Genomic DNA, 27,215 nt, shown 5'->3' on the forward strand with positions numbered 1-27,215 from the left:
GAGTGACTTTCTCAACTTGGAGTAACCTTTCTGTCTACGTTTCCTCCTTTCCTAGTAGGGAAGCAAGTGTTGCATAACAGGCTGAAATCCAGGGACATGGGTTATTTCAGTCATTGTAAATGTGGGTCACTTGGAAGGAAATGATGGTTTATTGGTTGTGGAGGAATTCTTAAATTCTCAAGAGGCAAAAAGTAGTAATTGGGAGACTTTTTTCCTCCATTACTTGTGAGTATACTTGTTTTCAAAAAAATGCAGAAACTCCATTTGTCTGTGTGTGAATGGAGTGACTGAAGTATTCTGTTCTGTTGTATCTGGAGCTTTGGAGGAAAACAAGAAGAGTGGAGAATTAAAGGACCCAGTCACATCAGCACATGTAGTGTGTGCTCTGACTCATGCCAAACAGCTGAAATAATTGTCTGCTATTAAAAGAAATGCTGAAAGTCTGGCTTAAGCTTATTTTTGTACCTGCATCTGGTTGTTGCCAGTGTTCAAATAGAGATCAGTGAGTGGATTTACTGCCTTGTATGGGCAGCGTCTGCTTTGAATAAGGGTTTTCATGATGGAGATGGCAGAGCTGGAGCTCACCCACCCCTCTGGGCCTGGTCATTCTGGTAGGGCTCAGTAGGGACCCCAGCCAGGCATGCAGACTTGGCTGAACCATCTGATTGTTTATTCCTGAGCACCCTGCAAAGCCCTGATAAAGTTAATTGGAAGATGCACAAGTTTTATCCTGTGGGTGGCTTGATTCCTCGTAGGAAATGCCATCAGATTTATCTGTGGTGTTGGCTGAGCTACAGATGTTGTTAAGCTTACTGCAAAGCATTTTTTTCCTGTATATAGAAATTCTTCAGTTTTAATATTGTATTGAATTTCAGCTGTGTCTAAATAAGATTTGAAATGGTGAAGTAGCCCAAGTTCATAGAATGTCCTCTAATAAACAGGTTTTCCTCAAGAACTGTGTTTGGCAGCAAACAGAGGTTTCCAAATACCCACTTAATGTGCAAACCCCCCAGTGTTTTATGATGACTGACTTTATGGACAGTGGTTTGCTAGTCATTTGAAAGCTTTCCTTGAAATAAGAGAGATTTTTGTCTTCAAGTATGAGATTTTTTTCCTCTATCTGAGCTGCTGCTAATGGTACAATCTGTGCAATTGAGGGAGGGACCAAGGCATAAAAAATTCAGCTAAAACTAAAGTTGCCACAGGTTCTTCTAACAGTGACTGAACAGTTACACTTTACACAAAGTGATCCCATGGTACTTCTAGTTTCTTAAAAATAACTGATTTAAATAAGTGTATCCCACTTCACAATACAGATCTTTAAAGTGCAGTTGAAAATTCAAGCAAGTTTCCAAAGCATATTTATAGTAATTTCTTTTTCTCTACTGTAGTTTAGATCAAAACTTTTGTTTTTCCCTGGTTGCTTTGACGTCATTAAGTTGTCTTCATAGTTCTCAGTTTGCCACCATCACCTCTGATTAGACCTGGGTTGATGATGCCAGGAAGACAAAAATCTCAGCATTTAAATGAACTCTTAACAAAGGAGATCCTTTTTTCCTGTTTATGGCTGTAGTGATTAAAAAAGCAGTGAGTGTTTCCCAGTACAACGATCTAGAAGTGTCTCATGGTGGATCAGATGCTCTTCAGTCAGACCTGTCCATTACCCAAGGACAGACTTCCTGAAGTAGTCCTTACTTTTAGTAGTCTATACCCTTTTAGTAGTCTGAGCAGCTCCTTTCCCTTACACTTCCATTGAGAGGTGTTTCTAAATATGAATCTCATTTCTTTGTTTCCAGACACTGTTTGTTGGGGAAAAAAATTAACAAAGATCTTGCATTTCTGTTGCCTTTTAAGATACTTCTTAACAGTTGTGTGGACTTCACCATTATACTAGGAAGATCCATCAGGAGCAGAGCTGTAGATTTAAAAGAAGGTTTTATGGTCTCAGGATATATCCCTAATTATATATATATACACTACACTTAAAAAAAATGCCTGATAATAATGGGAGTCCTGAAGCAGTCCTAAATAAAGGCAGTCCTAAAACTGGAGCAAGCTCCTCCTATGCTAACAGTTACTTCTCTGGATATATTTGTGGGAATTTCTAGTTCTGGATGCTTTGAATCTTATGGAGATTTTCAGAACCTCAGAGAAGTACTTGGATGGTTCTTCCACAACCAAACTAAATATCTTGGTTTTTTTTTTTAATTTTGTTTAATTTAACCATGTTAAACAGCTTGGCTAGAAGGCAAATTACATTTTTTGAGTGCATTCTGGGAGATTTCTGTTAAATTATATCCTTGATACATCCAGTTTTATGATACAGCCTGTTGTTGTCGGATTAATATTGCATCTGGATCTGGTTAGTTACTTGCAAATTCCAAATGATACTGTTACTTTATAAAATGAAGCTTAAGCTGGCGTAAACAGATAAATCCTGGTTACAGGGTCTTCAAGTTATGCCACCATCTGATTTCTGTCTATTTTGTGTTTATCTTACTTTAGCAGAGAGCTCAGCAGGATTGTGTATCTGCATTTTGTCATATAATGATAAACAGCATCTTAGAGCATTGTAAATACTGCATTTTTCCAGTAGGTTTAAAAAGTACGTTTAATAATAGAAAAACATTTCTAATGCAAAAGACTTAGAAATGCTGTTTAAAATTTCAATCTGTCAAATGTTTTTCAGTTACACAAGAAAATATTCCTGTTGGCTAATCCTACATCAGCAAAAATATATTTGTGCATGAATTCTTATTTCTTCAAAAACAATGCTTTTTAAATTTGTCATTGAAGCTTTGAAAGTTTGTTTTATGAATTTTTTGTCATATTGAGAGAGGTGCCAAAAAATGCCTTTCTGTTATTTCTTGGAGTTCTGTATTTATTTTCTGATTATGACATAGACAGTACTTGTATTTGTTAGGTAGTTGCTGTTTATTTCAAAGTAATTTGAAATAATTCAAATATTCAAATTATTGAACTATTCAATAGTTTCCAAGACATTTCACTGTCAGCTGTGACTGGAGTAGAAAGATAATGAGTTTTCCTCTGTTTGCAGCTATATGCCAGCCAGGGTGCAAACATGGTGAATGCATTGGGCCAAACAAGTGTAAGTGCCACCCAGGATACACTGGAAAAACCTGCAACCAAGGTAAGAAAGAATTTATTTTTGAAATCATGGAAGTATTGTTGATCTCTGTACCCACCCCCACCAATGCTGTGTGTTTCCCCTGTGTTTGTAGAGTAATGAATGACAGACCTCATATACCAGGTCTGTCACTGCTGCAGCAAGTCTGATATTGGGCTGACTTTTGTAGAGAGATTGACATCTGCAGTGGGATGACACAGGGGAAAAATTGCTTTCATTCAGAAGAAATCATTGAGATTAATATATAGGATGTAGTTACCTGCTCTTCTTAATCAGAAGCAAATTATTTAAACCTTATGGTCAGGATTGTTGCTTTTTATAAAGTCACAATTTTCAGATTTGAATAGTGAAATAATATTTGTTTCATTAAAAACCTCATAATTAATGCATTCTCATTTTATTGTTCCTAATCCTGAACTAACAAGGTTGCATTAAACCATTAAAGGGTTGGTGTAAGGATGAAGTGTCTCTTACTGGATTATTAAATTTCATTGTTTGGATTTTTTTCTCAAAAGTTATGTCCAAAGTGTGTAATGGTATAAAGATCATAGAGTATAAACAATTAGAGAATTGTAATATGTGATTTTTAGACTTTGATGGTTAAGACATGTTCACACACAAATATATCTCATTTATGTCTCTTGCAGTTGTCTCAGCCTACAGGAAAATCTGTGCGTTTTCTGAGTGCTGAGGAAAGTGGTAGAAAAGCGTGATATTTAGAATGATTTTCTTCTTTAAGGATGTATTCTGACATTGCTAAATTTTTATGACATTTTGATTTTTAAACTAAGTTATTTTCTTTAAAAATAAATATATATATATATATTCAGATTTACTAATCCTTCTCAAACTCATGTGAAAATGTGTGTTGTGTTTTTCAGTTTTCCTCAAAAGTTTCCATCATCTCTTATATTATCCTGTCTTTTTTCCCCCCCTTACTCTGGGCTGACATTTTAAAGGATGTGTTGTTTTGATTTTATTATACACATTTTCATCAATCCAAAGCCATTTTAGAAAACAGTGCAGTGAACTAACAGTTAGATGTGTGTGTAACAGTTTTTATAAGTAGTAAATAGTTTAACAATATTGGAAGAATGCTTTGCAAATTGCTGGAGGCTTCAGTCTTGAACTAAACTATTTTCTTGCCACTAAATGCTAAGGAAGGAAAAATGTGATGGGTTATCAAAGGAAGCACTTTGGGGAATGTTGATGAAATATTCTTGCATGATGCTGGTGACAAAGCTGCCTGGCAGATGTAGGTGAGGTTTCTGAGATGCCAGCTGAGTGTGGTGCCCCAAATGTGCACCGGTTCAGGTGGCTGCTGCTGCTCTACTGCATGGGGGGGCCCTGGAGCTGTTCCTGGGGTCATGATCTGTGTTCTTGCTGTGTGCTGATTCAGTGTTTGGATGAGACTTGAAAGTGTGCAGTGAATGCAGTCTGCTTTTGCTGGCAGGAGATTCAAATGGCACAGGATAAATGTGACCTATTTTGTTATAACACAACACCTTAATACAGCCCCTGCCCTGTTCAGCCTGTGGCCCATTTTCTCAATCCTGTTCTAGAATAGTAACAAGAGTAACAGTGTTGGCAGAGGAGATGTTGGAGTTCCCTGCAGAGATAGAAGTGTTTCTAGCATGTGTGAATGGTTCTGGGCTGTAAAGTATGCTCATGTTCTTAGTGAAAGGCGTTCTTTGAGTACAAGCTCTGATAAACAGGCTTTACATCTCTTCTGGTTGTGTGCCCCATGGATCAGGCTGTGTTCCTGGGACTGATCCAGGAGATCAGCCAGTCTCACAGCAGAGCTGTTCGGCCCTGACTGTGTGATGATGCTGCATGCTTGTCCTTTTCCAGTGGTGCTGCAGCTGCTGTGACAATCCTTACCTCACTTTAGATCACTCCGAATTTAAGACTACCTGATAGTTTTTTAATTACTTTGCTATCCTCAACAATCAAATTTCAGTGACTGCACAAGAGCTAACCATGTGTTCTCCTTACAGCAGTCAGATCTCCTGAATAGCTTTAGTGTTTCCCTTCTGGCTTTTTGATCCCAGCTTTACAGCTGTAAGCAGTGAAGAAACAAACAGAGCCACTTGAGAGAAAATGCCCTCTGCCACCTCTCTTAATTTATAGTGATAACAACAGAACTCGTGCTTTCCAAATGTGTTCATGAGAAACACTTTTCTGGTAGCTGCTCTTGAAGAAAATACAGATAATATTCAGTGAGACAAATACAAACAGTTGTAACTTTTGCTAGCAATCTAAAGCACATACAGGTTAACTTTCTTTGGCTGGGAAAGGTTGTCTTTATCCAAAAAATCTGCTTTTCTGTAACTTTCAATTCTCTTACCTTGCTTGTTCTAGGAAAATGATGCAAAGTTCACTGCTTGAAATTCTTGTCAGCACTTGATATGTATGTATATTTATTAAGTGAAGTAATGCATGTTACCATGCTTTTTTTATGCCTTCTCCCTATCCTGTGAAGATGTGCAGCTGTACACAAGTCTACTTAGTCAGAGCAGGGAAGCTCCTGTGTTCCACCCTCATCCTGCAGGAAATGTAGCAGCGAGGGGTGAGGTGCTCCTGTGTTTCAGGTGTTGTGCTCCTCCTCTCTGCACGGCTTCAAACAGGAGTGCAATTTCCTGCAAAGGGAGTGGAGGCTGATGCACCCATCAATGGCTGGGATGTGAAAGCTGAACCTGCAGTGCCCTTAGCAGGCAGAGCAAATAAATGGATGTATTTCCTTGGTGCTGTTGTGTGTATTTTGAAAAGTTTTGACTCTTCCATACTCGTGGTTGTCACTTGCATTGTTTCTTTCCTCTGCTCTTCTTTCAGAGCCTGGCTATATTTCTTTTCTGGGTTCCTGTGATAGTGATGGAAATTGTTTATCAGGTTAGATAAAGACAAAACTGTGACTTAGATGAAGCTGGAAGTTGTAGAAAAGGAGGGCTAAAAAAATTCAATTTGGGAGCTGTTGATTAATCAGAGTAAGTGAACAGAACTGTTCAGGTGATAGAAATTTCTTGTGAGGTTGACATAATAGTGTAATTGCAACTGCTGGAAATGAAAGCTGATCTACTGTTTATATTATGGTGATAACCGTTTAATTTTTCTACTTGATTTCTGCTCCTTGGCTTTCTATTTTCAGAGGTAAGTAAATGTGATATTGAATGTTTAACTTCAGTGTTGCCTGATCCAAATTACATGATAGGCAAAAAAGGCAGAAAAAGTCTCGAGTGCTGAAGTCTGCAGAAGCTAATTAAAAGAAAATAGCAGAGGGCATTGAATCTGCTTAGAAATATGTGGCCCATTGTTGGGTGTGCACTGAAGTTGGTCCCAGACCATGTATGGTGCAGTGCAGCAGTCTAAGGAGTCACATCTGGGTTTGCCAGCATAACACTCTGTCCTTCCCTTGCACTCACATTTCATTTAATTCCTTTAGATGTAAAATACCTGTGCTCAGCAGCTTGTGTTTGTTATAAACCTGCTTTCAATACTGGCCAAAACAGCCAGTCTGCTTTTATGTACTCTACTGCCTTGTGTTACTTTGAAATCAAGAGTGCTGGTTTTTCATTGGCTGTGCAATTGTAGGCAATGTGGGAAATTAGAATATTGAAAAATGAAATTCTTAAATCCAGGACAATGAATGGACATTCCCACAAAGAAATTAAATGGATTTAACTTTTTAATAGTGTTGCACTTTATGCTATTCTCATAGTATGTCACTAATAGGTGTCTATTTGTCAATACCAGAGCTTTCATTTCTGTACTAAGAATTTTTTGTATCAAGTGGTGGTGTAGAATTCAGAGTCCTGTAAAAGGATCCTGTATTTTAAGGCTCATAATGTAATTTATACTCTATGCAGGGTGATATACTGGGAACAGTCATAAATTCTTATTTTCAGCTTTGGGTCTGTGGTCATAACTCTGGAAGTAAGTGCATGACAGTTCTTTAGTAGTCAGGAGTATCTAAACTTAGGACCTGAAGTGCAGTGGAATTTAAACACCAGAACTTAACACATGGCAGTGTTAAAATGCTGCCCTATCAACTTAATTTCAGTGTTGCTTTTCCTTATTCTGTCCCTACTTCTAGTTACATATTTTATACTTAGCTCTGTTATGCCTTTATTTTGTAAAATTATTATTTTTGTAGAAAATAGGAAGAATACAGATATTTTAGACTAAGAGAACTTTTTTTTCCTCTTACTTCAAAATTATGGTTGTCAGTGAACTTCAGTATATTCAATACTATGGATTCCTTGGGGATACATCAAATGCTAACAGTGTTTTTGAATGTAACAATGACTTTTTTAACAGACACGTTGCATGCATAATAAATATGTTTATAGAGCTATACTTTCTGTACTGTCTGTCAGGAACTGCCTACTTGTAGTATGCTTTACAGAAAAATGAAAAAATATTTTTTTTTGTGCTGCCAAGAGAAGTTTGCCTTTCAAAACATGAACGTTCATCTGCTTATTATTGGAGATTTTTATGTAAACCTTTTTTTCACACGAAGGTTTCCACAATGAGAACTTGTCCTTGCCCTGTAGCATAATCATCTGCTGCATTTCCATTTGGCCTAGGCATATACTTGTAGTCACAACTCCTAGAAGACCCTGCTTTCACAGGGCAAAATGTACTTTCTTCTACAGCTGTTTCTCTCAAACCCAGAAGGTGTTTTCTTGGGAGTATGGCTTTGGTGCCTGCTGTGAGAAGAATACTCTCCTTGCAACTCCTGAAACTTTTTCCAACTCCCAAAGAGTGAGAGCTGCAAAGGGATGCTGTCTCTGCAGCACGTGGTCCCCAGGAAGATGGCACAGGTGGTCATCTCTCCTTCTTTGTCATGCACAGGTCATGCCCTTATTTGGCAATCTTTCCTCACTGATGTCCTGCTTAGGCTCACCTGATCTTCCTCACCACTTGAGGAGAGAGTATTCCCCTTCAGGTTTCCTGGAAACATCTTGTCCAGCCTAAACAGGCAGAAATGGAAAATTACATCCCTTACTGCTGCCCTCTTGCAGAAGAGGGGAGCAGGAAGCATTCTTGTCCTTAAACATGCTGCTCTTCCTGAGACCTTGGGAAATGAGCTAAGGGGAAGGGTTCTGGGGAGGGCCGTGTCTGCATGATGCTTGCTATTCCTTCAACCCATGAAGATGGAAGCAAAGTAGGTCAGAAGACAACAAGTTTAATGATACATGTAAACACTGTTAGGAGCTCTCAGGAGCAGCAAACAGGCAACATCCTTACAGCTGAATTTGGATTACATCTCTGATTTGTAGTGTGATACATTGATGGCTCTGCATTTTAGCAGTCAAAATGCAATGGAATATATTTCTCAGTATTAGAATGCCATTTAAAAATATTTTGCCTGAAAAGAGTAAGGTAAAGAATGTTACTCTCACAAGCCAATGGATTACAGAGTTTCATGACGAATTTCAAATCCAAACATTAAGAACTTGTAAAATTCCAGGTAGTTGTCTAGAATCAATGGTTTCTCTAACTTCACCTCTACAGTGAATGTAACTTTTCTCACTCCATTTACTACATAGTTTTCTTCTTCATTTCTGAAAAGCAGTCAATAAATTACTGACTTCATTGCAACCAGAGGTGTGTTTATCTTTCTGGTTCAGCATCTTAATGCTGAGCATTTGCCTCTAGTCCATAGGAGGCATCTGTCACCTCCTCAGCTGGCATTGTATGAAGTGGCTACTGTGTGTGTATCTATGACATGATGGGAGCCTCAAGGCTTACTTTTCTGCTACATGGATTGAGTGACACTTGATATAATGGTGCTTAGGACAGGGAGATGGCTCTTGGAAAACTCCTGGAAAAAATGGCAATTCTCTGTCTGCAAAAGACCAGACAGCATGGTGCAGTATTAGAGATTGTAGTTGATAACTCATTTTTTTAGGTCCTCACTGGCTGGATTTGTGAATAGATTTATTATTTTCGTCTTTGTTCTCATCTTTGTTCATCACTATGCAAATAACTAGCAACAATAATAAGTGAGAAATTATTCTGGCTTTTTCAGGCAAAATCAACACATTCTTGGAAGAGAATTCTGAAGGAAATAATCTTTTTGTTTGAAGTTCTCTCTACTAATATGGAAACTGTAGGCTGAAAATTTTCAGTTCAAGCCATGAATTTTCTATTTAATTGTAAATCTGAAATGTTAGCCCTCATGGATGGTCCTTGACAAATATAGCTGATGTCAGATACTTTATTTTAGTATTTTTTAGATGATAAGGATTGAATTTTCTCTGTGAGATTGTTTAGACTAAGTTGGCATCAGCTTTCCTACCTTCCTCTGCCACTAATTTTGAAGCATGATGGTGAATCACTGAATTGCTATCAGAAGCACTGATAGTGATTGCAGAGTGATGTTTGCTTTCTCTCTTCTCCTTCCTCTTCCGAGTGCTGCCTGGTCCTGGACATGGCATCAAGTGAATAGTGGCAAGACATGGCCAGTCTGAGCTTGTGTGTTGCCTAATGAAGCAGCTGGCACTTCATCTAATGCTAATACTGTCATTTTTGAAAAGACATCTATGAAACCAAGCCAAATAAGCTGCTTGGCTGAAGGGATGAACGGCGCTTCGTGCAGGATGTTTTAGATGCTTGCTATCAGCTGAGCTGCGTATAAAAAGCTAATTGCTGTATTTTTCCTTCTTCCTCCAGCAGCTTGAACTGGCAGTTTTTCCATGCATGTTTTCTTCTCCCACCCTCTTCCCTTGTGCCCTTCATTTCAGATCTGAATGAGTGTGGACTAAAGCCGCGGCCGTGCAAGCACCGCTGTATGAACACCTACGGCAGCTACAAGTGCTACTGCCTGAACGGCTACATGCTCATGCCAGATGGAACCTGCTCAAGTACGGCCAGCCTCGCTGCTCGCTCTCTCCCAGCCTCCCAAAATCCCTGCTCCAGTTTCCCTGGACAACTCCTATCAAATGAAAATGAGTCCCCAAGTAAAAGATTAATCCTGCTGGAAATTAGGCAGCTGCACAAGATGAGCTCTTTTTTTTCCTAGTTAAATTAGGCTGAAAAAAACAGGAGCAATTGTTTTGATTTTTATTAGTTTTATTGAAAGTTTCCCCCAGAGCATTCTTCAGTGCTGTAAATCACTGCTAATTGGCCTTTGAGGACAAGTGCTTGCAGTTTTCATTGCAAGACACCTGCTTTCTGCTGCCTTTTGGCCTTATGAACGTAAAATCTTTAATGTTGCAGATGTTGGTTGTTTGACTGGTATAAAAATTGTACTGCCATCTCTCTGGGGATCAGGTTCCTACTTGTTCCCATGAAAACAGTTACTTTGAATATCTGGACAGAGGGAAGGGGAGAGAAATTATCTTCAATTGGAGATACCCCATTTTTAAAATGGCAGTAACTGTCCAGGAGAGTCTTTAGTACATATTAGGCTTCATATTTTGGGGACTGTGACACAACTTACTACAATTGTGGTAGTTTTTTTTTTTGTTTTTTTTTTTTTTAATTTTCTTAGAGAAGTAGTTTGTGGAAAGAAAAATTTTACTAGCAGATGTTTTTTCTCTTTGAAGGATACAAGCATTTTCCCACTTTTATCATAAATATGTGGTGTCTTAATTCTCCAAAATTCTCAGTCACTTTGTAGCACTGATCATGATCTTTATCTGAATGTGTTCAATCATTTTTCTCCAGATGCCCTTTCTTGCCTGATGGCAAACTGTCAGTATGGCTGTGATGTGCTGAAAGGAGAGGTGCGCTGCCGCTGTCCTTCGCCAGGGCTGCAGCTTGGGCCTGATGGCAGGACTTGTGTAGGTACGTGATCAAATGCAGATTTAAAAACTTTAATTTTTTTTTCTCCAGAATGATTTTACCCTAGCACAGAATGCAGTCCAAGAGTTTATCAGAGGTACTTAGAATGCATAGAAGAGGCAGTTTTAAGTTGCTAATAATGAGAGTAGTAATAGGGCTGTTGCTCAGGTGCCCTTGTGTCAGAGATTGCCAGTGTTTTCAGTCCTGCAAGTTTTGTTGTCTGCCTAAAGCTCATACAGACTCCTTGGTATCCAAGCCCTTGGCCCTTGCCACTCCTGCTACTGGGTCATTTTAAGCTATTGCTAACTCCAAAATACCTGCCTGCATAAAAAAGGGAACGGGGAGATCACCTTTCCCTCATACCCAACAAGATTATGCCTGGCGCAGTGGGTAGAGGGTTAATTTGTAAAAATCACTGATATCATAGTGGTGCAAGGTGAAGGTCTGTGCATGTTCCTAGTATTAGTGGGATTAAATGTGCTGCCTTTCTTCCGTACTGTGATAACTCCAGGTTAAAATAAACACAGGAACTTAGAGTGTATGAAATATTTTGTTCCCACGTTTGTGAACATGGAAAGGGTGCTTATGGTTAATCAGACTCTACTATGGTCTGAAGAACAGTGTGACATGTGATTTCATCAGTCATTAACTATGCATCCTGAGTGGTATATGATGCTCTAGTGATTTCATTATTTATATTCTATGAAGTGCTACAATTCTATAACAATTCCATCAGTAACACTGAAAGAATGTAAGAAAATGGGGACGTCCTAATCATCCCTTTGGATATCTTGGCTCACCACAGGGTAGGTGTTTCTCCAAGTGCCTGACCCATGGTGACCAAGAATTTGTTGGCAGAGAAAGGGACAAGCTCTGGATCTTCTGATGGGAAGAGCAGGCTCCACACCAAGTCAGAGGCTTTCTGAAGTGCAAGATTGGCACATCTGTGCATGGAAAACATGGAAAGAACAGGACCTACTGTTGTTGCATACTGAAGGGATTAAGTTGTGAGAAATCCTATTGTGAATATTATGGCAGAGAGATCTTTGAAAGGTATTTGTGCCATACCATAGTAAGCTGAATGATTTTAGGTACAGATTCAAGAAAGCTACACCAAGTAAAGAAATTTGCTAGAAAAAAATGCTTGCAATGTTCTCCTAGTGTTCATTTTTATATTCAGGAGAACTTCATACTTTGAAATAAACAAAGTGTACTTTAAAGCCAAAGACTAACACTCAAACCAGTACTATGAAGCTCTTTGAGTTCTTCAGGGCAGTTTTCAAAAGAACAATTTTTTTCCTTCCCAGAAAGGCAAAGAACTGTGTACCCACATTTTAGTTGGGTATGCATCATTCAGACTGACCTCATAACCTATTTCTAAAATTTCCACAAGAATTTCAGAGCAGCCTGGTACGATACAGAGAAAATTGTTACACCAAGAGATGTCTGTTCTTCCTGCATTGTAACATAATGTTCTCCCCTTTTTTGGTAAGAAGTGATTATGACATGCACCCTTTCTGTGTTTTTTCTCTTTCAAGTTTGAATTGCAGTTAATACACCTCAAAGAGTTGAAGCTACTTGGGACTAAGGCTGTGCTTTTCCCTCATGTTTGTACAAGCTTGTCACTGTTGGGGAAGTTGTTGGCTCCAGCAAGGGGCTGGATAATGCTGCAGTACAAATAAAAGTGTAGGTGGTGGTAAGAAAATTGAAGTGTGCATTGCCTACAGCTCATGAGATCCTTGTTTGAGGAAAGTCTGAAAGACAGCTGGGAATGCAATGCCTATTTTTAGCACAGGTGGAAATTTCTCTGGGCATTATTCTATTCTTAGTTTAACGCTTGCTGAGCATTCCCTTGTTTAAAATGTTCCTTTCAGACAATCAGTAAAGAGCCACAAATTTGTCTATAAAGGTAAATCATATAAACTAAATGACAACAAAGTGAAAAAAATAATTCAGTAAAGTATTTGGTGAAAATGTGGATTAAACAGCTAATTAGTTGATTAATGACTCTTGAATCAATAAATCAATTGGTCTTGCCAGGTTTTTGGGTTGGGATTTTAATTTAATGAAATGAGCCATATACAGATTTCATCTTCAAATGTTCTGAAATTATTTAAAGGCTGAAAATAATGATTTTTCACTATAAAATTAATTATTTCCTTTTTGTGTGTGTTTAGAAAATTGAAGATACAGCCTTGTAAACCTAAAAATTATGCTATTTTAAAATTAGTTAGGTTACTTTGTGCTTGGTAATTTGGTCATACTTGCAACAAGAGAGAGAAGCAATTCTGCTTCTCTGGTGGACACTGACCCTCACACTGATTAGGTGCTGACCATCACACTGCCTCGTGTGCCTTTGGAGCAGCTCCCTGATGCTGATGTGAGCTCCAAATCCCCCCTCCATGCCCTGCTTTTCACAGGAAGCAGGTATGAACCACAGCACGTTGCAGCAGGCCAAGGGGAACAGCTCCACAGCTTTTGGTCCAGGCGTGGATTGGCTTGAAAGAAGCCACAGTCACTGTACTGTTTGAGAGCTGCACCAAACTGATCACAAGCACTAGCATATCATCTTGTGGCTACTGATCAAAAAGTGGATTTCCCTTCAGCAATGAGCATCCATGCTCCTCTCATTATATGCAAGTGGAAAGCTGTTACATTTTTCCGTATTTTTGCATCAGTTTTGAACAGCGTGTTGATTAACAGTTCTGTCACGTATCTCTAGGACATATAACTGCCTACTACTGCTGCGATAATTTAACATAATTTTTGCCTTATGTGAATTTGCAAAAATGTGAATTAATATGAATATGTACAGAGGAAGAAGCAGGACATGCTACATTAGGTTTTTAAAGATTATAATCCATGCCACGATAAAGTATATTCAGTGGCTAATCTTGTTCTTACTGAACTACTTTTTGAAGCTGTGGTTTAAAGATTAAAAAACCCAACCAAAACCAACAAAAAACCCAACTAACTCTTAGTAATCAAGAGTCTTGAACTTGCAGCCTTGAAATAATATTTTATTAAAGGATAGAAAATTGTGACTTGTTGATTAAATTGTAATAAGAAGCATGGTAGAGTTTGTAAAACTTAGTAGCATACTCAAAGCCTAAAATGTTAACAATAAATTCAAATCAAGAGACAGATTTATAGGAAGATTCAGGCATGTGGAGAGGTGCCCAGTATTGGCCTTGTTTTCTTTCCCATTGAGGCCTTTACTGCACCATGCCAGCAATGCTCCTGATGGAGCGAGAGCAGTTAGGCGGGCCAGGAGTGTGGGAGCTCAGGGGTTGAATCCTTTTACTGCTGTCCTCAGTAATTCTTCATGCAGAGTGAGACAGTGCCAGCAGGAGCTCCTGGGACGACCCATCTGGCCAGTAATTCATGGCTTTAAGTCACTTCTCTTGGCTGTAGGAGCCCAGCTTGGAGAGAGGCTGAAGCTCCATCTCCCCCACTCAGGTAGCTGCCCTAACTAACCAGCAGCTTTGTGGTAACATATTTTCCGTGCACTGGAGGAGGCTCTGCCTTGTTCAGGCCCCTTTCACAAGAGCAGCAGGGCATCAATCACTCGGCTTTGTTTTGCACTCTTGACATCGGCAGCTGAAGGGCTCCTTTTGGGAAAAGAACTGCATGGAGAGCAAAATCTTGCTTTCCCATAGATCAAGAGCCTGATAGAGCTGCAGAGCAAAGGCTTGAACTGTGCCCTGTAGATAACCAGCAAACACGAGGAGCTGCGTGCGTCAGAAGCAGCCAGGCATGGCAGGTCTGTACTTCAGTGGAGAATTAGTGTTTGAGCACTCAGCAGCCTCTGCTTGGTGTCCAAGGGCTGCAGAGTGACTGGCAGCACAAGCAGCTTTTGTGTGTCAGCCTGACCTCGTCTGAGAGCTCCCCAGGCAGGGAGAGCAGCAGTGGGTGAGCATCAGCTGCTCCCTGGGCACCTGCCTGTGACCCAGAGCTGAACTGGAGGGCACAGCCACAAGTGCTCATGAATTACTGCTGACTGACCAAGGGCCCATATAAAAAATACTTTGGCTATTCTTTAGCTTTCCATTATGTGAAACCAGTTTAATTTGAACACCATACATTGTATTTTAACTGTTACGAAGAGTAATACAGTTCCTTTGTTTCCACAGATATTGATGAATGTGCTACTGGGAGGGTTCTCTGCCCACGATTCAGGCACTGTGTGAATACCTTTGGGAGCTACATTTGCAGGTGTCATAAAGGCTTTGACCTGATGTACATTGGAGGCAAATACCAGTGCCATGGTAATAACAAGCTATTTCTCACATGCATGTAATAGAGTTGTGTATTTGAAAATTAAATTAATGCTCAAAGAGGAATGCTTATTTATTATGGCTGAAATGTTGAAGCAGGTTGTTTTACACTGCATTGGTATTTTAAGAAAGGGTGGATTATAGAAATAGGCTGTGAAAGAGAAGGCATGTATTTGGCCCACATTCTTGCAACTGGTTCTTGTGTGGAAATTAGTGGGGAGAACAGAGGTGATGACCGCAGGAATTCCTTTCCAAAGCTGTTTTTTCCTCAGGGTTCACTGTTCCTGGCAGTTGTAGGCTTGGAGCAGTGTATGAGCTAAGGCTGTGTCTGAGCTGTAACACTGGTGTGCTCTATAGCATGTCCCAAGATCCAAGATAAGAAAATGTGCACACCCATCCCCTCCCAACCCAGACTGCCCAGCTTTCCTTCCCCTGCAGACAGGTGGGGAAGAGGCAGGAGTTGGGAAATAACCTGTTTTTGTCTGGACATGAGGCTGGAATGCAGCTGGTGTATGCCCTTCAATGAAGATATTCCCAGGTCTCTCTGCCTTAGTTTCACAGGGTCTCAACTGGTTATCATTCTTTCACTGAAAAAAAGAGCATGTGGAGATAATTTATGTTTGCTTAAGTATTTTTTTTCAGAGAAATTCGTATTCAGAGGGCTAAAATTTGGAGATTTTTACTTGCATCACTGACAATAAATGTGGATATGGCATATGAAACGTTTCCAGCAGTTTCTACTTGATGTAGAAACATCTATACAGATGTACAATATAGAAAGAATTTTATGAAGAAAAACTGATTTAATATCTGTGTGATTAACAACATGCATATTCCTACACTCTTTTTTTTCTTATTCTGTCACCTGTAAGAAGTGGTTGTTAAAATCGTGATTTTAAAGATCTCAGCTGCAATCTACCTGTGGCATGTGTGAAGCTGATGCTAAGGTAAAAGCTGAGCAATACCAAAGTTTTCCAATAGTCCCTATTTTCCCTAATGTTTGCATCACCACATTGATTTGTGACTGTCTATTTTCCTTTTCCCACTGGCAAAAGATTTTTTTTTATTATTTTTTTTAAAACCAAAATGGTATTAATATTTGGGATTTTTTGCAGGGATAAGCAGAAGGTCAGGTTTCCATGAAGCAAATTATTTTTTAATGTAAATTTTCTGTTGCAGATATAGATGAATGTGCTCTTGGCCACCACCAGTGTGGTAGCTTTTCACACTGCTACAACACTCCAGGATCCTACAAATGCAAATGTAAAGAAGGGTACAGAGACAATGGAACAAACTGCATACGTATGTAATGCTCCTTCTAAAATAGAGATTCTGAAAGTTTATGTGTCCCATTTTGTAAACTTTAAGGTACAGCTCTGTCAGACTTGATTTCTCTTAACTATTTTTAATACAAAATAAAGGGCTGGTGAATGTATTTGGAGTTTTTTAGGTCTTAGCATGCCTTGGTAAAAATATCTTTCCCTGAGACATTTTCATAATTAGAAAGAAATTCACCTCTCCCTATTCACAGCTTGATTCTAGAGATTGCTTCAGGATGAGAGCAACTGAGTAAGCAGGGTAGGTCTGATCAAACAGATCACATTACTCATGCCCTGTTATGTACACTCCACAACTGGCCCGTTTCAGCAGCTCACCCCATCCACTCCCTGCTGCTTCCCAGATGTGAGAAGAGCCAGGAAGGAGGGTTTCTCTGGAAGGATTTGCTGTTGGAAAATTCCCTTGGCCCCCTTTCTCTTGGGAGAAGCAGCCACACCCTTGGTACAGAATAAGGTGTTGGGGCTCTCCCATGTTTGATGTCCCACAGGAGTGTGCAGCTCTTTGACATCTGCTGGATCTTCTTGAATCTGCATTCCTTTGTGGGTCTTTGGTGACTCACTGATCTCTTTAAAGAGCAGCACCATTTTTCCCCTTCAGCTGTAGCTGTCATGGTAAAAGGTGTTCTCTCACATCCTGAGTGCTTGCAAGTATATGTGGGCACATTTCATGTGTGTTACTGGGACATGGTCCTAAGGGGTGTTTTATATTTTAATATACTATAAATGTCAAAACTGCAGGGTACTCAAAGAGATAGTAATAAACAAGTGGCCAGAGGGAAAACATTTTTACCTGCTATCATCAAACAATTCACTGTTTAACAAACAGTAGTTCTTCATTTTAACTGTGTGCTATACTTGAAATGCTTATACACAAAATATGTGACTAGAGTTCTTACTGAGCCTTTAAGATCTCCGGTGAGATGTAAAAGGCTCATTAACCAATAGAAAACAGCAAAACATATTCTTGTGTTTCATGTCTTCAGAAAGTCTCCTTGTGAGAGTAAGTTAAATTTTGGTGTCCTTTCTGAAACGTTGGAGGAGATGGTACTGTGGGCACTGTCTCTGGGGTGAAAGTGGTGCTCAGTCCAGCACCTTGTTTTTATGAAGACTGAAAAATGTCATAATTTCCTGGTGTTTAGCAAAGAGAAGGATTTAAATGAAGGCTGACTTCATTCAGTCTCTAAAATAATTCTGCTTATTGACAAAGAGAAATGTTTAGAAGGAAAGGTCTGCAAGAATTTTCTTAATCCAAAGGTATCTGGCCATCTATGATCAAAATGCTTGTAATGTCGGGGTCTTAATAAACTTTCTTCCACTCCTGATTATGGACTTGTCCAGTTTAGGGGGCTGCTTAACCCATGGCTTCCTGCCCATGCTTTTTTAACCAGCAAGCTTTTGTGTAAGTTTTGCCAACTCTGAAAGAGACTTGATGCTGGAGAGGATGTGGGATGGAAGTGTCTTGACCTTCAGTCATTCTAAATTATCTCTAAACTGCTGCAGTGCCAAGTACAACCTAAAGGGATGTGATAATTTAGCAGTGCTAATGCTAAAGTATGTTTCTAACTGGAAACCTTCAGAAGAAAAAAATTTATTTCATCCAAGTATTTCTGTGTCACAATGAAAGAGATTAAGTTTCTGAGGTGAGAGGCTGAGATGTCCATTTTGGTCCGATTTTGATTCTCTTTGCAGTTATTCCTATTGTTCTGATTGAACTACCTGGTTCATATCACATATTCAAGACCAATTGCACTCTCCCTGAGGGAGGCAGGGGTAGAATGAGCAGGATTGTTGATGCTGAAGGCACAACTCCTCAGACCACTGCCTGTACCTGCTTTTGTTACAGAAAGGCCAGTGACCAGGCCAACAGCTCGTCCTACACCTGTGCCAACAGCTCGTCCTACACCTGTGCCAACAGCTCGTCCTTCACCTGTGCCAACAACTCATCCTACACCCGCGCCAATTCAGCCTTCACCCAGGACAACTCGACTGACACCCAAGCCAACCACGAGATTTGTGCCAGTGACAACAAGGCCGGTCATGACACCAGTGGTGAAGCCTCCACCTCCAACAACACCTCAGCCTACAACAGTAATACCTACACTACCACCACAAACAACTCCTCTGGTAACAACTGAAGAGCCTGCACATGTTCCCATTGAAACTACAACTTCCCAAGGAGTTATAGATGACAACAGGATCCAGCCAGATCCTCAGAAACCCCGAGGAGATGTGTTTAGTAAGTAATTTTCCATATGCCTTTGTTTATCAAGGCTGTGGATGAAAGCATGCACTATACTATGTTTGGGATTTTTGGAACACTATACCATTGAGAACAAATAAATGAAACTGAAAATGGTTATATGGTAAAGCTGCAAAAGTAGTTATTTTATTACCTAACAAAAGTTTGCGATGGAAGTTCTGAATCAATCAATCAATCAATCAAAAAAGTGTTTATTTTTCCCCCCTGAAATTATTGAGTCTGTTGTCCTGTAGAAGTATGTAATTATGCTTTCAGATGAAGGTTTTAAAGAAATGAAAGACATTTTATTGAAAAGGATTGAAGTACAACATAACTCATAAAGTAGTCAATGGATTTAAATTCAGAGAGTTGAGAGTCCCTCCTAAACAAAGTGTTACCATAGTTTTAAGAATGGTAAAGAAATGGAATCATGCCTGATTATCTAAAGACCTCTATGTGACCTCTTTTGTATGGGTTCAAATAGTCTCAGATGTTCATGACTAAACAATGGGAAAAATGCACAAAAATAGCATAGAGGGTAATTTTCTGGACTGTATCTGTGGAAAGGGATACGTGAAAAGCTGAAGATAGTAAAGATTCTCATAGCATGAAGACGTGTAACTTTAGGAGCTCCTCTGAAGTCTACAGCACCATTGTGCCAGCTTTAGTGCATACCACAGGAGACATTACTGGCACTTACAGAGCTGTGCATATCTGCCAAGAAATACTCAACACCCGATTTCATCTTTAGTTCTGCGGCTAATTTTAGAGATGGGGAGGGTGTGTTGGATCAGCTCTCCAGCTTGTTGTACAATCAAGCTGCTGAAGCAATGTAGTAGGAGGAAAAGTTTGCTGTCTCAGAGCAGGTGCACAAGCTATGTGGGAGTTTTTTTCTGGTTGCTTTGTGATCTATGTGGTAATTTCTTGGGCTTTGTTGTTCCAGGTCATTACTCAGTGAAATATTTTGTCCCTTATAAAAGAGTTTTCCCTGTGACATTTTATCTGTTGTAGACAGTTAGAAAATGGAGAGTGAAGCTGACAAAAGTTAGAAGACAAATCCTGGTATTGCTTAATAGAGTGTACTTTTGGCTTCATATTCAATTAAAAATATGGACATATGTTTAAGTGAAATTTTAAAAGGAAATATAATAAAGATTTATAAAGCTTAATCTAATGGGACCCAACAGTTAAAAATATTGTTTTGTGGAAATTATTGTAGACTCCAGCATTATGCTTCCCACGTGTCTGTCTCATGTTGCAAGTGGTCTCTGGAATACTAAAGCAGAGGGCTAGTGTTCAGTGTTCTGAATTTTTGTGAAGTCATAACAATCCTCTATGTAAAGCTTATTATTTACAGTTAGTCTTTCTATATTGTCCCTAAAGGGATTTTGAAGCTAATGCTTTCAATACATGTGTTTCAGATGAAGGAATTTGGAAAATAGGAAAGTGAAAGCCTTTGAAGTTTGGCTTGGTCTGACTGCACCTTACATTGTGGTACATATAACAAACACAGGACCTTTGCAAAGTGTTTATCAGCTGTTGGTTTAGGTCAGCTGCCACACTCTGAGGTTTGTGATATACATACACAGCTTCAAAGGCTTCAGTGCATGGCACAGCAGGACTGAAACAGGTCAAGCACCAGCTGTTCCTGGCCTCAGCAGGTAATACAGGGACAGAGAGGCCTCAGATCAGGTCAACAGATGTCTGTCTTCAATCCCATATAATTTTTTTGGGTTACCAGCAAGAGACACACTTGATACACATGTGTGATGTAACTATGTGACTGAAAGGTTATTCCACTTGTGCTCCCGATGATGCTAGTAGTGTGCTCTTCAGTGAAGTTGGTGTCTTTTTCTCTCCTCTCTCTTATCTTTTTCTCTCCTTTCCACTCTGCTTTCTGCTCTGTTTTCCTCTCTTTTCTCTTCTGGACACTTTGAAAGTATCATCTAGGTAGTGGTTACTGGAGTCCTCTCCTGCTTTCTCTCTGTGTAGAAGTATTTGTGTTGGGAGTGCTCAACAGCATTTGTTAAGGATTTGAAACCTACAGTTTAGTTCAAAACAGTTCAGTTTCAGAAGAATGTGCTACTTTCTCAAAGAAAGCATTACTTGTACAGTAGGGTGTTTCTTCACCTCTTGAATCCTGTTACTGCAGAGGTTTGTGGGGAAGTTTATTTCCTCATGTGGGACATACAGAAAAGCAGGAAGAAAAGTTATAGCCCTTATACATTACTACAGTGGGATGCACAGAGCCTGGGTCTGCCTCTCCTCAGTAGTGCACTTGTAAGGATAACACAGAGATACTTGGACATCCCCAGATGCCATCACACCAGGGTTCAGCAGCATGGGAGCATTATGGCAGGTGCTGCATTCCTGGGCTGGGCTGGGCTACAGGCATGGCTGCATGAGTGCTCTTGGCCCATGGCAAAGTGAAGTGAGGTGTGTTACCTGAAACGCCTTTCATGTTAGCTTACAGATGTTGTGTGCAGGGGGTTTGAGCTCAGGTTCCTGCTGGCCAGCCCTGCCCCTGCTCCAGGAGTGTGGGAGAGCAGTGCCTGGCTCTGTTTGGCTGCAGCTGCTCAGGGTGAGGCACTGTGAGCTCAGGACAACAGTGCTCCCACCAAGTATAAGCCTGTGCCTCTCCAAAATCATTCCTCACAGCCAGACACAATGGTAACAACCATGGTGTTAAGACAATACAGGATTTCTAACTGGAATAACTAGTAACATTTAACTAGCCTTCAACTTGCTTCTTAGCTGCTATGTGGATGTGCCCAGCCCTCCCCACCTCCAAAACCATTTCTGGATTTTTCACTTGCCTCTGTATTTCTTCAGGGACGGGGAGTTTTGAACTATTTCCTTCAGCTTCTTTAAAGCTGTTTCTGTTTTAGTCTCACCTACATCAGACATCTTTGTAGTATTCCTGGGTTCTGGATATGAGCTAATTTTGTTTTGCTTATACTGAGCTTCTTTAGGTTCATTTCCTCACATCAACTGCTTCCCCAGATGAGACAGCAAAGAAGTCAGTTCTTGAAAATGAATTACCACTGTGGTCCCCATAAGCCTGCCTGGAAAGAGAAGGAAAAGCCTTGCTCTTTCTGTCTTTCTTTGTTTCTCACTAGAGAATAGAGAGAGCAATTAGTAGTCTTGTAACTCTTATTTTCTTGTAAAACAGAGGAGAAAATCAAGTTAGATCCCCTCAGGTCATGAACTAGGATTTAACCTCAGTTTTGTAAATCTTCAAAAGAATTTGTGTCATCTTAGGTGTCTGCTTCCTCCTGTGTCTCCAAGGGTTGTTGTATTCCAAACAGTCACAAAAGATAGTGTTTTATCACACAGGGATGGGCAGAACCCAGCATAGAGAGCACCAGCAACCACTGGCAGTTCTGTGCTCAGAGAATTCACAGGATCTCTAGGTTGGGAGAGACCTTCAAGATCATTGAGTCGACCCATGCCCCAACACCTCAACTAAACCATGACACCGAGTGCCATGGCCAGTCTTTTTTTAGACATAGCCTTAGCATCTGCTAAAGACCTTCAGGTTGTGTTTTCAGCTAGGTTATCATGGACATTTCCCTTTGTATTTTTCCTTTGTTGTTATTTGACCTGCTGTTCCACACACTGAGTCAGCTTGACCTAGGATTTCACTTTAGAGCTCTCTTGAATATGCTGCTCAACTTAAAATGAGCTGAGGATCAGAGAAATTGCTTTGTTCAGAAGTGACAAAGAGCACAAATGATAATTTTATTTAAATGCCTTTGCAATTTTTGAAAGGTATTAGATTGTTGCTTTTTTTTAGATGCTTTACTCCTTTTCTAAAAAAGCCTGCAGTGACTTTGGGGAGCTGCTTTTTTTAGAGAACAAAAAAATTTGTATTTTTTAACATGGAATTCCTACACTTGGCCTTTGAACCACTTAGTCAGATGCAGACAGTGGAATCTGGCACCAAGGATAATCTTCTCCTGATATGGATATGGGGGGAATGGCAATGAGAGAGGAATGCAGTGATAGCTTAATATTTAACTATTTCAGCGCTGATACAAACTACAGTCAAGCACAGAGGAATCTTTTCTAGTTGTAAGTCTCTAACAAATAGAACAAATTTCTCAATAAGCCAGTGAATTTCTGCTGCCATTGGAATCTGGGTGATAAGCACTAAAAGCATAAACTTAAAGCATAATACTAGATATGAGCATTGCAAGAACAAACCCCCTGATCTATATTAAAAGACAGTTCAGCAGTTTTCCTTCTTAGCTCTTAGTGGAGCTGAAAAGATTGGAGTTAGGAAATGCTTCTCTTAACAGCTATTAAAAATGTAAAAAATTGATTAAAACTGGATTCTTTCTTTTCTCCCTTTCAGTGACTGCAAAGTCCTTAGTGCTGTAAGTGCAGTTTTGTGATCCTTGAAGCTGTTGAAAAAAGGGAAATAATAAAAGCAAAGAATAGGGGGTTTGTTATTCCTTGATATCCTTAGACTAGCATTATTTTACAGCAGTATTTCATTTGTCTTCACTTTTCTGGCACCTTTAAAAATGTATTTGTGTTTATATTTAAGCATAAGTGATAAGTGCTTTGTTCCTGTTGGTACTCTGGAGTTCAGTCATGAAATCTAGGAGTCTTACCAGTCTCACCCTCAGTCAATCTTCCAGCAAGTTTTGTCCCCAGATCCAATATGCAAGATTCTGTTCACTCCTTGTTTTAGCTGTGTTTCTCTGAAACTCACTTGGCACTCTGCACCTCCCAAATGGATGTTCATACAAAAGCAGGCAGGTCACTTTGCAGAAAACCTTCTGCAAAGGTAAATACCAAGATGGTTGATTTTGGTAAAACTTACTGAGCCTTGTAATTGCCCAAGAAATGCAAGATTGGACTGCAGAGTGGTGGCATGCTGAGACTGTTGTGTCTCTCCTCATATGTAAATAGTGCTGGAGAGGGTGGCATAGTCCATCAGAGCACTTCCTAAAATAACTCTTACTGCAGAATTTGAATCTGTGGAGTTTTAAGAAATATTTTCTGGACACTGTGGGTGTCTGAACAAAAGGGTGAAATGTGCCTCTCTGTTGCCTCTTCTTTTTAGCCCAGCATATATCAATATCTTCCCTGGAGAAAAGCAGAACTTATTCTTGTTTTCTCGGTCTGACTGACTTCTGGACTACCCTTACTTCTAGCTGTTTTCTACTAGTTGTGTGTGAGATCTCATCACTGGTGGGAGTTTTTTGCAAGTGGGCTTTAACAGCTTTCAGTCGTAACTATTCCGTCAAAAAATCTTTGTCCTTTTTTGTTGTTGTTCTTAGTGAATGGGAAGCTTAGTCATGAGTACTGTGTGGAGTGGAATTGTACTTACAGAGCAAAATCAGATTTTTTCTGTAAGCCAGAGAACTGCATTATTAATAGTAATAACAGTTACTGTTAATATTACATGAAGTTGCAGTCAAGGTCTTGGTTTTGTAACGCCAAAACAGCAATTATTTGTTTATTGCAAACAAGCTGATATATATACATGTACTTTCTTATACTCCCAATCTCAGAAATTAGCAAGTTAATAAAAAAAAGCTGTATTGCTTTCCCAAAGGTTAAAAAAGCCCAAAAGAAATCACTCTTATTTATTATTTAATAATTACAGTTATTTAATATTCCCCCCAGATTTGTGCATCTATGAAGAAGTTAGCTCATGAACTTTGAGAATGTGGCAGTGTGGTTGTACTGGCTCACTCAGAGGTTATAAAATTCTTCAAGTAAAAGAAGCCAAGTTTCTATTTAACAAGCTTTATCAAACCATTGAAGTTAAGTGAAAAGCACACTGATACGCTATATAAAGTACACAGAAAGGGCTTGGAAAGCTTACAGAAAATAATTGTACCAAATACTTTCTCCCACGATCACCACTGAACCTATTGGTTGTCATGGCAAAAAGAAGTGTACATGTGGGTCATATTTAGAGTCCTGCATCTCTTATGGCAACCCTTGTTTCAAATTGAGTGCACATTCCTGTAATTAGGTCCAAGCACTGAAGTGACTCTATTAAAGCACTACAACACATTCTTCTAGAAGTTAGTTAAAAAAGTGCGTGGAAAGGGACTCTCAGGGAATTTTTGGGAAAAAAAAAATGCAGATCTTTATTTGTTGGCAGATACGTCAGCTTCAGTTTGGAGAATTCTTGTGTGTGTGCACAGATGTAACTCAGGCTTATAGAAAACATCAATGCATTAGAAGTGGTACTTGAAGAAGTAAACTGAAGTAGTTTACAAGATAAGTTCCTAATATTTTTTGCAGTATTTTCCATAAACAAGGACTGTGACAGACTGGGAAGAGAGTGTGCAGGAACATGTACCTTAAAACTGTGACCCCTGAGTATCCTACAAACCTTCAAGCATGGCAGAGAGTTTCCTTCATGCTCTTTGCCACAGTGCTCATTTAAAACCTTGTCATTACCTGCCTGTGAACCTGTGGTCTGAGCCTTTGGTGCTTGCTGTGCTGTGCTCAGAAGTTCTGAAGCTGATTTGTTCTCCACAGCACAGAAAACAAACAGTATCTTCTTCCCTTGGCGCAGTCTGAGGTGAGGAAAGGCAAGGTGGTGCTCCCGGGGTGTGCAGCATAGATGTGCTGGTTCAACTGCCCCACCTGCATAATTCAGGGTGAACAATGGATTTATATAATATTTGTGCATAGATGTTTTGCAAGGCAATTGTTGGCCTAGGCTGTGGGGACTGTGCACATTTATGAATTTTCTTCTTTCATGTTAAAGCTCAAGGTTTTAAAGCAAAACAGCCCAGGTGAAACAAGGCAGCAAAAATGCTATTTACAATCAAGGTATCTTTAAAAATTAACAGTCCTCTAATACCCAGCCTTAAATCTGAAGCTGTTTTGAGCATTAATATCCCAGACTGCAAATATACATAATCAAAAATCTGCAAAGGACTAAAAAGAAAACAAAAAAAAAGGAAGACCTAGTGATTCAAATAATGACTATTATATTTGGGAGTTCATCGGCTTACTACACATTTTGAGCTTTTTCACTATTTGTTTTTGTTATATAAAATTTTTATTCAAGACCTCTAGTCTAGAATAGTACTTTAAATATACATTGGAGTTTGCTTATTTTGTCCTAATTTCAAGATTTTTTTTTCCTTTTCTATCTTTTGGCTTTAGAGGAGCTCTTGTAACAGTGCTATTTTCATGTTGACCTAGTGCAAAAGAGGTTCCTTCTTAACCATGGATTTGATTTTCTGAAAACAAGAGTCCTTTCAGTTATCTTAATTCTTCTTGTTCTCACTTGTTCTATAGAGACATTAATAGTTATTTTAGCACTGCAAATGGAAAACATGCCAAGTTTTTAATAGATAAGACGCTTACAAATACCTTAGGTGTCAGAGGTGCCTATAAAACCTGAGGACATGTCTGAAACACATTACTACTGTTATGAATTATGCATTAGACCTACCTCTAAAAGAGGAATTTTCCAAGACAGCTCTATTCAGTGCAATCTGTTTATCTCTGGCTGACAGCTGTCCATCAGGCAAGAAATGTGCTTGAAACTTACTCAAACTGGCACAGCATTTTCAGAAATACGTGGGAGTCTTTGTAGCCACCTGACTTTGGCTGCCATCACTCCCACAGATAGCTCATAAATTTCAGGTTGTCTAATTACCTCTGGGCCCCTTAATCACTGAGAGCTGTGTCTTCTCCTCCAGCTGGGAACAGCAGCTGAAGCACAGGCTGTGCTGGAAAGCAAAAAGTATAATTACAGTTGAATTCCAGCTTCCACTAGAGCTCCTCCTTCCCAGCTCCCAGTACAACCCTGATAATTGTTTTGGGAGCTCTAATCCTTTGCAGATTGATGGATGTACCTTCAGCTGTCTTTCAAAGGTTAAGTGCTCGTGGGGCCTCTTCCAAGTGCTGCTGCCTCCTGTCGAGGTTCTCCTGTAAATGTCTGGGGAAGGCTTGTGTGAGGACTTTCATGTGGCTTTATTTCATTGAGAAACCATTGTCTCTGAAAATGCATTTGGAGAGGAATAATGTGCTTCAAGGGTAAAGCTTTCCCCCCTGGTTAAAAAGGAGCTTTCATTCAAAGAGCCTTTAAGAGATTTGGAATCACCTTTTACAGTGCTTAGGTAAATGTTACACCACAAATCATAAATCACGTAGGCATAAAGTTTATGAGACTTTGTGTTGAATATAATTAAATGTATTGAAATCTCCAGGAAAAGCACGATGCCCAGGGCTGCTCTGCTGGTTTTTGTTAGAGATAAGTTAGTGACCTACTTCCTTATCTCATTGATTTTTTCTCACAGTTCCGCGCCAGCCTGGAGTGAGCAATAATCTGTTTGAAATACTTGAAATTGAACGAGGGATTACAGCTGATGAATTTGAAGCAAATGATGACCCAGGTAAAGACCATGTCTCCTATTTAGGACCTAGGGTTTATGATT

At 39.6% G+C, this 27,215-nt stretch overlaps 1 protein-coding gene across 4 annotated transcripts in view; it reads left to right on the plus strand.

Annotated features, from left to right (window-relative positions):
* The window catches only part of NPNT (nephronectin), a 48,881-nt gene that overhangs the window by 14,191 nt on the left and 7,475 nt on the right, over nt 1–27,215 (plus strand). For 2 of the 4 annotated variants that reach the window (XM_063156449.1, XM_063156450.1), the window contains 7 exons: nt 3,059–3,151; nt 9,895–10,014; nt 10,820–10,939; nt 15,070–15,204; nt 16,393–16,515; nt 18,394–18,786; nt 27,078–27,173. In XM_063156449.1, coding sequence (XP_063012519.1) covers nt 3,059–3,151; nt 9,895–10,014; nt 10,820–10,939; nt 15,070–15,204; nt 16,393–16,515; nt 18,394–18,786; nt 27,078–27,173 — 1,080 coding nt within the window. The remainder of the gene's footprint in view (nt 1–3,058; nt 3,152–9,894; nt 10,015–10,819; nt 10,940–15,069; nt 15,205–16,392; nt 16,516–18,393; nt 18,787–27,077; nt 27,174–27,215) is intronic. The other 2 variants (XM_063156451.1, XM_063156452.1) reach the window with 1 other exon arrangement.

Source organism: Melospiza melodia, chromosome 5 (genome assembly GCF_035770615.1).
Source record: "Melospiza melodia melodia isolate bMelMel2 chromosome 5, bMelMel2.pri, whole genome shotgun sequence".
NCBI classification, from domain to species: domain Eukaryota; kingdom Metazoa; phylum Chordata; class Aves; order Passeriformes; family Passerellidae; genus Melospiza; species Melospiza melodia.